The sequence below is a fragment of the Lygodium microphyllum genome, chromosome 1 (assembly GCF_053477565.2).
Source record: "Lygodium microphyllum isolate KBCC chromosome 1, Lygodium_microphyllum_v1.1.10, whole genome shotgun sequence".
NCBI classification, from domain to species: domain Eukaryota; kingdom Viridiplantae; phylum Streptophyta; class Polypodiopsida; order Schizaeales; family Lygodiaceae; genus Lygodium; species Lygodium microphyllum.
This window is the reverse complement of record NC_141135.1, coordinates 29,265,364-29,277,631: the sequence shown is the minus strand read 5'-3', so window position 1 is coordinate 29,277,631 and position 12,268 is coordinate 29,265,364. Positions and strand designations below refer to the sequence as shown.

The following is a 12,268-nucleotide window of genomic DNA, read 5'->3' as shown; positions in this document are numbered from 1 at the left end:
TCCTCCTCCAGAGGGGTTCATAAACTTCCTCACAAGGTTAGAGTAAGATACTAGATGAAATGAGGGACTACTCACATAAATACAATATTCTTTAGAAAACTACAAGATTACCAAGGAGTAGCAACTCAATTGTTTGGGAGCGTGTGAGTTGTGGGAGGTCGAAGGCTTTCAAAACCCACAATTGGGCACTTGGCTCCACGATACCTTACCATTCGGATGCGCTATCTTCGGTTAGAAAGGATTGGTATTGTGCCTATTGATACCTCCAAATCCTAGAATAGTGGAAGAAATCAATGGAGTACCCTCAAAAATGAAATCGGGAAAAGGTGTTTATTATTATGACTTCTTTGCAGGGGCCTACTCCCCAACCTAGGGTAGCCAAATAAAGGAGTAGGATCAAGCATAAGTAGTGCTGAAAGGCACAAAAGGAAAACTACAGGAGTACTATGGACTAGAATGACCCTCTCCCTTGGAGATGACATTCTACAGGGCTGCGAGAGGCAACCAATGGGGAGCCAATAATGCAAGTGCCACCACTCTTTTTTCTGCTACCCCTTTTCCTCCCTCTTCTTATATGCCTTTTCTCCTCCCATCGAAAAGACCAGCGGTCTCCTGTTTTTGTGCATCTTCTCCCCTTCGCTCGGATTATGCCCCATCTCTCCTGTTTTTATGTGCGTGTTTTAGTGCGTTTTTATTATGTATTTGGCGACCCTCCCCCCCTCCCCCTTTAGATCGTCATCGTCCCGGCCCCAAACCCTCCCGCCCTGTTCCTCGCCTGTGCAGAAAACTGCATAGCCACAGCTCAGTGAGCTTCCTCCCCCTGAATTTCCCTCCTTCCCAGCTCCATTTCGCCTTCTCCTGATCAACCGGAGAGCATCCCTATGATCGAACCCATCTGCAAGGTGATGCCCTCCCCCTGCTAAACCTAACCCTAGCAGAGGCCATCTGCGCTCCATTCCTTGCTTTGCGCTTGCTCAGCCCGTGCCGCCGCGTTTCTTTTTCAAAGCTTACCAGCTTGCATTTGCTGCATTGTGTGTTTGGTCCTGCACGGATTTTTAACGAGTTGGTCCACTCCCCATTTTCCCACTAGTCCATAACACATGCTACTGTTTTTACTGTTGGTGTCAGCAGGGGCGTCCAAAACATCAGTCTTACAAGATGATCTGGAGGTCTGATATATGAGCACGAGTTTGCTATCATGTATCTTCCGTTCCGACATGACGGCAATGTTAAGGAGGTATTTGTTCTGTTTCTTCTGCTCTTTTGTATCATACTATGCATTCCTTGTTCCGTCGATCTGTTCATGGTGTCCCAAGGAGCAATTGAGGTTGAGAAGGCTGACCGGATATAACCGATTGCAAGTCACATGGAAAGCTACTTGAATGTAGCCCATCCACCAAGCCCAGTGGATCATACTGGTGCTCTGCAAAGTCAGTGTCCTACAGTTCTTGGCTGTGAAAATATTGCTTCAGCTGTTTTCAGCTCTTCTGTACTGGCATGGTTCCATTTGGGCTCATCCCAGCAGCTTGTAGTGTATCATTTGACATTTGAGATGTCCAGCATTTGATTTTCAAGCTAGTTTTAAGACTGCATGTGTTCTGAGCATCATATTAAATTACCTTTGTCGAAGAGAGATTTTGAATTGCATACGCTGATGTGTGCAGTCGTTCAAAATTGGAGTTGACCCAGGCTGGTGAAGCATTTGGCAATTGACCAAGGTTTATACATACATTCCAAATGTTGGACTTGGTGGGAATGACTGAAGATTGTGGGAAGGGATAGTCAATTACGAAGAATTTCATGCTTTCAGTGGTAGCTCACTTGTAACGATCATCAATTTTAAGATCTTTGACCATGTCCTGGTTATAGGATTATGCATTGAAGAACGATACGGTTACATGTTGGCTGCATGAAAAGTAAAAGCTGCTTCATGATCCTAAACCATGCGCAAGCATTGATAGGGGTAACATTTTGTGAGCGCCAATGGGTTTGTTTAAAAGTGTGGAAGCAATGAGCAATCTGAAAAGTTTCCTGGATCTTGTACGACATAATATTGAAGCTTTCAAGAATGATGGTGAAGTTTGGTTGATATTGCTTAGATGCTTTAGCTCGCTTCTACATAGAATATATCTTTGGTCTTCCTTACAAGTGACTTGGCATAGTACTATGGTTCTCTCTTTCATTCTACAATGGGCAGAGTAAGAGGCAGTATATAGTGCGGTTCCTCATGAGGTTTGATTTTAGAGCAGTCAACTCTTCATTAGTACAAATTGTTATAAGCCTCAAGCTTCAATCCATGCTAAAGTTGAGTATATATTTAGTTTGGAAGACTATTTTATCTAGCTTTTTGAGAATAAATCTAGTAAGAAAACTCAACCTTTGTTGCAGATATAAGATGTACATGCAATTGGAGTAAGGAAATAAATAGGCATGACAAATTTTGTTAAGAGCTATGGAACATACAAAAATGGTGGTGGTTGTGATGCCTTGTGGCTTTCTATGACTCTTTGGTTAGATAGAGATAGAGGGAATAATCCATACTCATGTTTATGGTTTAGGGTCATTTCGAAGGTAGCATGTATTTAAGAATTTGGCAATCATGGTGAAAGAATTTTGCTAAAATGAAATAGAAAACAATGAAATTCAAAGTAACTAAAGGCAAAATAAAAAAGTGAAATGTTCAAGTTAGTTTGGGTACGATTGCATTTCCGATGGATGGAGGAAGAAAACAATGCATGGTTGTAGGTTTGCCAAGAATAAAGTAGAATTGATTCTATAAGAGGATAGGCTAGGTGCAATCACAAGGGGAAGTGCAAGGACAAGGGCGTTCCATACAAAGCTTTAATGCAAGATTGTCGTATCTAATGACAACAATCATGTAATCATGTGTAAGTTTGATTGATATTGCGTGTCATCCTTGCCATGTCACTCCTTGGAGGGTTTAATTTTCCGTTGTCGTGATCCCCTTTTGCGTGTTGTATTGCTTGTTGTGTTAATTTGGCATGTGGTTTGTTCCAAAGATTCTTGTGCTCCACAAGGTTTGGAGGTGAAACCGGCCTTCCTTCTCAGCAAGGGTGGTAGAAGATTTGATTTTACAATAATTACAGAAGCGGATAATTCACAAATTTGAAATAAATACTTTACTACCTTAATCTTGGGCAATAGGTACTTGATTGGCCCTAAAGTTGGAGCCCCTTGAGGCTTGCAGTATTTATTATAGATGAAATCCGGCTTGTTCCTTGATTTTGACACGAAATGGGCCTAAATTGGATCGAGAATACTTGCATACATTTGACTTTAATTTGGATGTACATTCCCTTTCGGTTTTATTGTAATTTCTTCAATTGTAGTAGCTACTCTCAAGGTAATTGCGAAACATTTCTCCCCCAAAACGTTTCACCCTTGAGATAGTGTGTTTCACCTCGAAGCGTTTTACCTTTGGACAAGTCCCAAGTGAAACGTCAAGTGAAACGATTGAATAATATATATGAGATGGTTTTCTTTATAAACAATCAGTTGCAACTTACACATTTATATGAGTTGAATCCTTTCATGTCAACAAAATGGTGTCTATCCTATGTGCAGAGTGTCTAAAAACTCTCAAAAGACCAAGAAAAATTGATTTTTTTCCATTAAAAAATGTCTTTTCAGTACCAGTTTCACTCAAGGCACTTTGTGTTTCCTTGAAATGTTTTAGGCGTTTGGCGTTTCAATGCTAGCGAAACACGTTTTGCGATTACCATGGGAGCCTACTTCAATCATTCTAGTTTATGGGTATGCTTCTCAAAATGATTGAGAAACCCTAAGTTCGTAGAAATTAGGGTTTTTGATAGTAAGTTTAGTGTTGTCCATTGTAGATTTGTTGAGAAAAGCTGAGAACTTGACACACACACGCACATACATAGAATGAATGCTGAGAGAGAAAATCAATTGGAAAGAGAATCTATCAAATAGTAGCTTTGATGGCGATTTTGATGGTGCTGATAGCTTTGAAAGGGAGAGGTAAAACCTCAACATAATTGGCAAGCCCTTCTCACTAAGGTAGAGAGTGATTTTATTGCTTTGTCTTCTTGTGTGCGTGCGATCATTGTCACTTGTCTCCAACTTGATCCGGCAATCCACAAAATGCGCCCAACAACAGTCACTTGATTGGATTGACCTCTAGATTTTCTCCAATCATTAGTGAGAGTCAGCTCTCCTCCAGCTTGTATGGCAAATTCTCTCTTAGCTTGACAAGTTTCACACATTCTAATGCAGACCTAGCCTCTAGACTTTAATTTTCAGCAATAAATTTATTATAGAAATTAACAATCCTCTTGTCCTTGTGTAGAAATCGATCACAACCCATCCACATTTAATGTGCTAAGCCCTTTGAACTTGCAAGTTGTTTTAACTTTCATTAACCTTAGTTTATGTATTAAATTTTTAATTTTTCCCGGCCAAGGGCCCATTCAATGTCTAAGACTAAGGGCACAACTTATGACAACTTTTGTCAATGTATCCCATTGCTCAACTGAATTATGCCAAAGCAAAGCAATAGAAATACACGTTTGTGTGATAGACTTTTGCCTTATATTCGTGCAATTGTGCTTGATTGCATTACAATGTAACAACAGTAAAAGTACTCAAGTGGCAAAGTACAAAGTATTACAATTGAACAATGTTGGCCACTATTCCTTAACCATGCTCGTGCTAAGTTTATATATTGAAATCTTTAGCAAGTAAAAGTAAGCCAGAACTCAGTGAAATGAACCATAAGTGCTATCAAAACTACATGGAAGGCATCCATTATAATTATTTGTAAAGCAACACTGTATTGACGATCAAGGTATAGTTAAACATAAAGTGTATAAACTATGCATGTTTACTTAGTGGCATCACATGACATTTGTGTGCACTATATATTAGCTGAAAACCATGGATAACCAATGGAAATATATAGTCTTTGAGTCATAGTAAACTCTATACCTATGTGCATACGACACAATGACTAATATGTTGAATAGGAACGTGTTAGTAAACAGTACCTTGCATGCAAACAAAGTGCATCCGAGCGTAACTTGAATGCAAATCACAGACATTTGAGATCCACTATAAACATGGGTTGTCCATCACTAGAGGAGTGGATGTGCTACCTTCCCCTTGAGCATTGGATGGTACTTTGGACCTCTTGCTCTATTGAACTTAAAGGAGTTTGATATTTAGTCGGCTCAAGTTGAAATGCATTGAGTTAAAGTTGTTAACAATTGAGGATGGTTTGCCAAGGAACCCTCTTTCATCCATTTTGCATCCATTGGTGAATAATTCTGAAACTTTGCCAAATAGCATTTGGAAATTGTATATCTTGCGTTTCTTTCCTTGTGTGCCAAGATTTGCTTAGGTGTCGGAATCTCATCTAGTGCTTCAACCTCTCGCCTAATTTCAACAAATATATTCTTTGGCACACCCCTATGAAAAGGTGCTAATAGACTAACATGAAAAGCTTTACATATCTTCCAATGTGGAGGCAATTCAACTTATATGCTATATCAATCAACTTTTTCAATACTTGGATGGGCCCACAATATATCCAGCTTAGGATACAAATGCTCTTTACCTTTTATCTTTTTTAGCCTTGCATTTTCAAAACGTAGTGTTATCAAATCACCCTATGCATACTCTGATGTACGCCTATGGTGATCAATTGCTCTCTTTTGCTTCTCTTGAGACCTTAGAAGTGATTGTTTGACCTTTTGATAAGCCACGTCCATGCTTTCACCATACTTATCAGCCTCACAAATCTTATTTTTTGCGTGCAAGTTTGGTGGAACTTTCTTTCCATTGTCCACAGTCTCAAAGGAAGCCTTGGTAGCAGAATTGTGCATTGCATTATTGTAGGCAAACTTAATCAATAACAAAATTGTTCCCATCATGTCTTATGCCTTGGTACCCACTAGCACCACAAAAGTCCAACACTATGGAGTTTGCTTTCTTTGATTGCCCATCAGTTTAAGGATGGAAGGATGATGAGAATTTTGACGTGGTACCTATATTCTCAAGCAATCCTTTCCCAAAAAAACTAGCCATACAAGGATCTCAATCACTAATGATCGACTCTGGCATGCCATGACACACTTGGATATGTGTTGCATAAAGATCTGTGCCATATGATTAGCCTTGATCTTCTTGTGAATAATAGGGATAAAGTTAGCCTATTCGTTGAACTTGTACACGATAGTCCAATAGGTATTCTTGCAAGATTAAAGATTATATTTATATAGCAATGCCATGCCAAGGTGTATCCAGAATAGGCAGAGGGTGCAATAATCTTGTTATATCTTTTGTTTGCCATACTTGAATTTTTGGCATATAATGCATGTGCGCGCAAATTGCTGTATATCATGTCTCAAAGTTGGCTAATAAAAGAAATGCTCCATTGCCTTAGTTGTAGCATCACTATCTCTATGTCTTGCATAAGGAGGAGCATGGCTTTCAATCATCAGTTTAGGCCTTGGTTGCCTTTGTGATATATAACCACTTATGCATAATAAGAAAGCCATCTCAAACCACACAATGCTCATGCCTTTGGTTGTTGCAAAGTTGATCTTAAATATTTTCAAAGTCCAAATCGATAGCATATTGTTCTTTCATGATATCCAACTTGGTGTGATGAACCATAGTAATACCTAAAATTTGACACTTTCTAGATATTGCATCAGCCATCACATTTTCCTTACCACCTGTATGCACAATTAGAAAGTGAAACATGAGAGGAAATTTACCCCATCTCATATGCTTTTGAGATAACATGGATTGCATGAGACAATAACTTAGTATCTCATGATTAGTTTGCTTAGTGAAAATTGCCCCTAAAAGATAGTGTTTTCATATAGATAGTGCATGAATTATAATGAGAAATTCTCTTTGTATACTTGCAAATTCTTCTCTGCACCATGGAGAACACAACTCTCATAGGCAACCACACATTCGCCTTGCATCAAAACAGCCCCTATGCTGTTACTATATGCATCACATTGCATAAAGAACGACTTCCTAATATTTGGCAATACAAGCATTGGATCTAAAGTCATCTTTTATTTTAACTCATCAAATGCCGATATTTCCACTCGTGTCTATCTATAGAGTACACGCTTCTTTGCCAAGCACACAATGGAGAAGTAATTTCGACAAAATGATGAATGCACTATTCTTTACATCTAGCCATGAATGTATAGCTTCAACCTAGTAGGGTTCATGTGTATACCATCAACCGATACAATGTGCTCCAAAAAGTGAGACTCATGCAAGAAAATTCACTTTTCTTATCATCATCAACTAATCAATGTTTCCTTAGCTCATTAAGTACTATGACCAAGTGTTTTTGATTCTTCGTTCGATTCTTTGAATGAATAATCATGCCATCTGGCCTAAAAATTCTATCCATCATGTGATTGAAGGTAGTTGAAGCATTCATGAGCCCAAATGGCATAACCCAAAGAAAGTGTGAAAAGCTGTCTTAGGCACATTCTCAGGCCTAATGCAAAATTGATGGTAACTACTTTTCATGTCTATGCAATTGAAAATGGTAGACCCTTGCAATCTGTGCTTAATATCATCTATCCTAGGAATCATAAAGTGATTCTTGATTGTGATCTTATTCAAGGCTCGATATGCAAATGCATATATGCCATGAACCATCCTATAATCCCATTGTATGTTTAGTAGCCACCTCCATATTTCTGAACTTCGTTGACGCTTTCAAGTGTCATATCAAATCATGTCAGACTTGTTATTTTGGATTGAGTTATTCAACTCTAGATAGTGGGGTTAGTGATTTGCAAGCCAGCACTGTCAGCATGCTTTCAGCCTTGTTTCAGGATGCTTATAAGGATGCTAGGGAGCTATTGCATCCATGTATCTTCTCAGCCATATGTTTAGTCGTAGAACCTCATCTGAAACTAGTTGTGAATGTGTTTTAGGAAAGAATATTTGCATGTAGGCTCATAGAATGCTTCTCCGAGTTATGCCAAATTGTCTTCCTACTTTTTCTTATGTCATATGGTCCTGCAAATCTAACTCACAAGACCAAGAAAAATCTGTAAACATAGTTCTTTTTATTTCATCTATGATTGTTTGAAGTTGCCAGTTTCTGTTCTTGTATTGTTTTGCTTATATTTTACTGCCTTATGACAAATCTATAAAACACGCTTGAGAAAACTATAAACAATGTTCTCTTTATGTCATCTATGAAATGTTCAAAGTATGCATGAATAGCACAGCTCTTAGGAAGAATCTAAATCAGTAATGCTATTCACAGATGTATACTTGTGCTAGTCGAATGAATATTCAAATTCTCTTGAGGCATTATAAGGCAATACTTTGTCGAATACTGGTATGCTAGTTTTAGAAGTTCAAGTTGATTCATTGGCTTCTAAAAATAGAAGGAAGCATCTGTTCTGAGTGGTCTTCATGTACATTTCTGTTGTCTTACAAAGTAAATTCACGTTTGACTCTTTCACTTCATAGTGTCTTGTGGTTCAAAAAAATAAAGAACTAGATCACGTGTCATTTGTTGAAATCAAGGGTCCATGGTTTGCTAGTGATATGACATGTAGATTGAATTTGTATTGGTCCTCATTTGCGTATTGCCTTTATAGGCCTGGCAAGTATGGTAGAATGTATCCAAATCATTCAATTGCCAACTTTAGGTTGTGACGAGTGCATGCAATATGCAGCTTCTGTATTTATTAAGGGTTTGCCAAATATTTCAACATGGGAACTCCTTTAGTACTTCAAGATTTGTTGGGGAAAAATTAATGTTATCACATTATAGTTTCAGAATGTTTACAGTAATGTTGAGTGATAATTATGGTTCCTGCAGTCTATGCTCAACAGTTCGGCATCAAACTTGCTCGACTCTAACAACACAGCTAGGCCTTTTGCATCTTCATTTTCAGCTCAATCTGGTTCAGCCCCTGTTTTCCACCACACAGGTATGCTAGCTTATAATACTGCTGCTCAGAAAGATTGAGGCAAGTGTATGATTTGAAGAATGGATATGTTGTCCTAAGCACACTTATGCAGGATGGAATGTTGACTCAGGCAGCCTTCAGGGACTGCATAATGTGCATGGGAGCTACAACATGCCAACAATGCCTTCTTCTCTGCCATCTAGGAATTCTGGAATGGGAGGTGCGCCAACAGGTGCTGTCCACCAACCGTCAGGAAGTTTACCAGCAGGCCGATTCACCACCAATAATCTGCCAGTTGCACTGTCACAGGTATTCATCAGGCTTTGCTTCAGTAAAGTTCTTCCAACATCTTATGCGCTAACTATATAATGACGCTTGGTGTGGGGCTTATATCAGATATCCCATGGACTTCACGGACCGAGTGGTGGGATTACAAATCGAGCTGGTATAAGCATGGGGGGAGGCCATTCATATGGTAGCAGCAGCATGAATGGATCTGTTACCTCTGTTTCTGGACCATCTCCAGTCTCTGGATCTGTAAATAACCGGGGTGTTCCTGGAATGGGGGTCTCTCCATCTATAATTGGAGGTGCAGGTCCTCGGATTACAAGCTCAGTTGGCAGTGTGATTAGTGGAGCTATGAGTGGAAATCTTGGTCGAGCTATTAATTCAGGGTCTGCCCTGAATGTTCCAAATTTGACTGGATCACGTGTCAATTTGGGACCAAACAGTGCCTCTGGAGGTCTTGGTATCCAAGGTCCTGGAAGACCATTGAGTGCTGTTCTTCAACAAGGTTTGAATACTTATATATGGATCATAGCAACACACTGTCTATTTATATGTTGGTTTTCTTTGAAATGTCAAGATTTTCTCAATTTGTTTGCATTGCCCATTAGGGCATATGCTATTATAATGGTAGAGTGACAAGGTGATTCTTCTTTGGAAAATTATCTCTAGCTAGTTGAGTGGCCTACTTTTAGGAAAACAATGCTAATAACAAAAGGGCAGTGCTCTTGTGCATGCTTGTGCGCTCTTATTGGTTCACGTACCTATCTGCTTTAAAGGATATGCTCATATTTTTGTCAAGTTGCTGTCTTTATGAGGTGGTTTCTTGTGTTTATTCGAAGGACATGTTTGAAAATGTGATATTTTGCCAAACATGCACATGCATCTTCTTGTGGCTATGTTTCACATGCATTTCCACTTTTGACCTTCTGGAAAACTTTTCTTTCTTAATTTCCTTGTTCCTCTTGTTCATTTGTGGGATGTGTTTGAGAGTATTTATTCCAGCCAAATAGTTTCATGATGTTCCACATGCAATTTCTGGTCTATGCAGCATCTCCTCAGATGGTGTCCTTGCTGGGGAACAATTTTTCCAATTCTTTGGGCAGTGTTGGACATGGACAAGCTGCCACTGGAAACGGACAGTTGGCCTCTTTAGGATTGGTGAGTGATGGGGCTTCAAATGACGGGGCAGCTTTTGATATAAATGATTTTCCTCAACTATCGAGTCGCCCAAGTTCTGGAGGTTCTCAAGGGGGCCTAGGTCTGTTTCTTTGTGCTGTGCTATCCCAGAATGATGCCTCATAACTCTATTTTGTCTCTTAACACTCTGTCAAATGTCAATGGAGAATCAAACTTTGTGTAAGTCAAATGGGGTGATGGGTAATACTCTTAAAAATAGTCTTTTAACCAGAATATTTCTTTTTATGGCAGCTTCTTTGAGAAAACAAGTTGGTGTCAACCCTATTGTCCAGCAGAGTCAAGAATTTAGCATTCAAAATGAAGACTTTCCTGCTTTGCCTGGATTTAAAGGTGTTCTTTTGTGATAGACTTGAGCTCCATTTATTCTGCCTACATTGTTATATATGTCAGATAATAGATAATTTGTCAGTTTGATCAAATAGTGCTTGTTTCAATTTCCCTCTTTGATCTTGAGTTGGGGTGAAATTACTATGCAGGTGGTAACAACGAATTTCCAGGAGATTTTCATCAAAAGGATGCTCAACATGAAAATGCACTTGCATTGATGCAATCCCAACAATTTGCGGTAATGTTACTTATGCTAATTTGTCACCAATGTCAATTGGTTAGTATGATCACCACTGAAGAAACATGAGATCATCTTATTTGTGGACTGTAGAGGTCACCATAGCTGGAAAGTGACCACCAAGAGAACTCAATGAAGCATGTTAGAAATCACCCTCCTTTGAAGAGTGCTTCAAGAGCACTAGAGAGGCAAAGTGAATCCATAGAGCTGAAAATATGGTTGAAGCAAAAGATGAAGAAGAGGAGAATGTGTGTTATTGTAGAGAAGATCAGGGAATTCCAAAACTTACACAGGCAAAGCTGTTAAGTATTGGTTGAGCGTACCCATGTTTTAGGATAAGACCATTTCCCTCTTCGACATGGAACCACCATCCTTATCAATTTGAGGGGTCAAGAGCTGATGTAGTATCCATCTATCCATTAGTTGAATGGAATTGACCATGCCACCAAAGAATACAATGACCTTTTTTGCCTTGATCACCATTGTTGATTGGTCAATATGGTCATCATTGAAGAAGCATGTTACCATCTCACCTATGGAGCATATAGATGGGCCTTGGGGCCACCCCAACCACCGGAAGTGGCCACCAAGAGAAGTCGATGAAGAATGTCAAAAACCACGATGCCTCGAAGTCATTTCTTGGAGTGCTAGAGTGGTAGAGTGAATCTACAAATTTGAAAACATGGTCGAAATAGAAGATAAAGAACCTCTAGTTGCAAATAAAAGACCAAGCATCCTCCAAGCTCGAAAAGAAAGCTTTAGAAGATCAAGGTGAGGCCATGGTGAAGAAATCTCAAGCCACTCGAATTAACAAAAAAAAAGAGAAAAATTTGTGATATGCAAGATGATGAAAAATAGAGAGTAAGAGGTACTTGGGATATTTGTGGTCTAACCACCAGCCAAACAATCAAAAGCTTCAACAATTTAAAAACACAATTCATTCAAGCACATAGAAATGAGATTGAGTGAAGAGAGTGTAGTATATGAAACATGACAGTTGACACATGCAAACCCTCTCTAAAGCACAAAGATAATCAAAAGGTACTAGGTAGTCTTAAAAACACACTTGCCACATGGGTCAAAGGAATGCAAGGTGAAGATGAAAAATAGAGAGAGTAAGAGGTACTTGGGATACTCATGGTCTAACCATGAGCCAAACAATCAAAAGCTTTAACAATTCAAAAACACAATTCATTCAAGCACATAGAAATGAGATCGAGTGAAGAGAGTGTAATATATGAAACATGACAATTGACACGTGCAAACC

General features: G+C 39.1%; 1 protein-coding gene and 1 non-coding gene across 11 annotated transcripts in view; one reads left to right on the top strand and one right to left on the bottom strand.

Moving 5' to 3' along the window:
* The first annotated feature begins 568 nt into the window (after positions 1–568).
* LOC148040945 (putative NOT transcription complex subunit VIP2) overlaps positions 569–12,268 on the top strand; it is a 36,597-nt gene continuing 24,897 nt past the window's right edge. For 2 of the 10 annotated variants that reach the window (XM_087675027.1, XM_087675017.1), the window contains exons 1-9: positions 571–902; positions 1,132–1,237; positions 8,297–8,371; positions 8,861–8,972; positions 9,064–9,260; positions 9,348–9,744; positions 10,288–10,497; positions 10,668–10,766; positions 10,913–11,001. In XM_087675027.1, the coding sequence (XP_087531153.1) occupies positions 1,199–1,237; positions 8,297–8,371; positions 8,861–8,972; positions 9,064–9,260; positions 9,348–9,744; positions 10,288–10,497; positions 10,668–10,766; positions 10,913–11,001 (1,218 nt within the window). In that variant the 5' untranslated portion in view covers positions 571–902; positions 1,132–1,198. Of the gene's footprint in view, positions 903–1,128; positions 1,238–1,664; positions 1,813–8,296; positions 8,372–8,860; positions 8,973–9,063; positions 9,261–9,347; positions 9,745–10,287; positions 10,498–10,667; positions 10,767–10,912; positions 11,002–12,268 lie in introns of all 10 variants that reach the window. The other 8 variants (XM_087674974.1, XM_087674965.1, XM_087674948.1 and 5 more) reach the window with 8 other exon arrangements.
* Positions 8,895–8,972, bottom strand: LOC148040946 (small nucleolar RNA snoR35). Its single transcript, XR_015692666.1, has one exon. It is a non-coding gene; the product is annotated as a small nucleolar RNA snoR35 (small nucleolar RNA).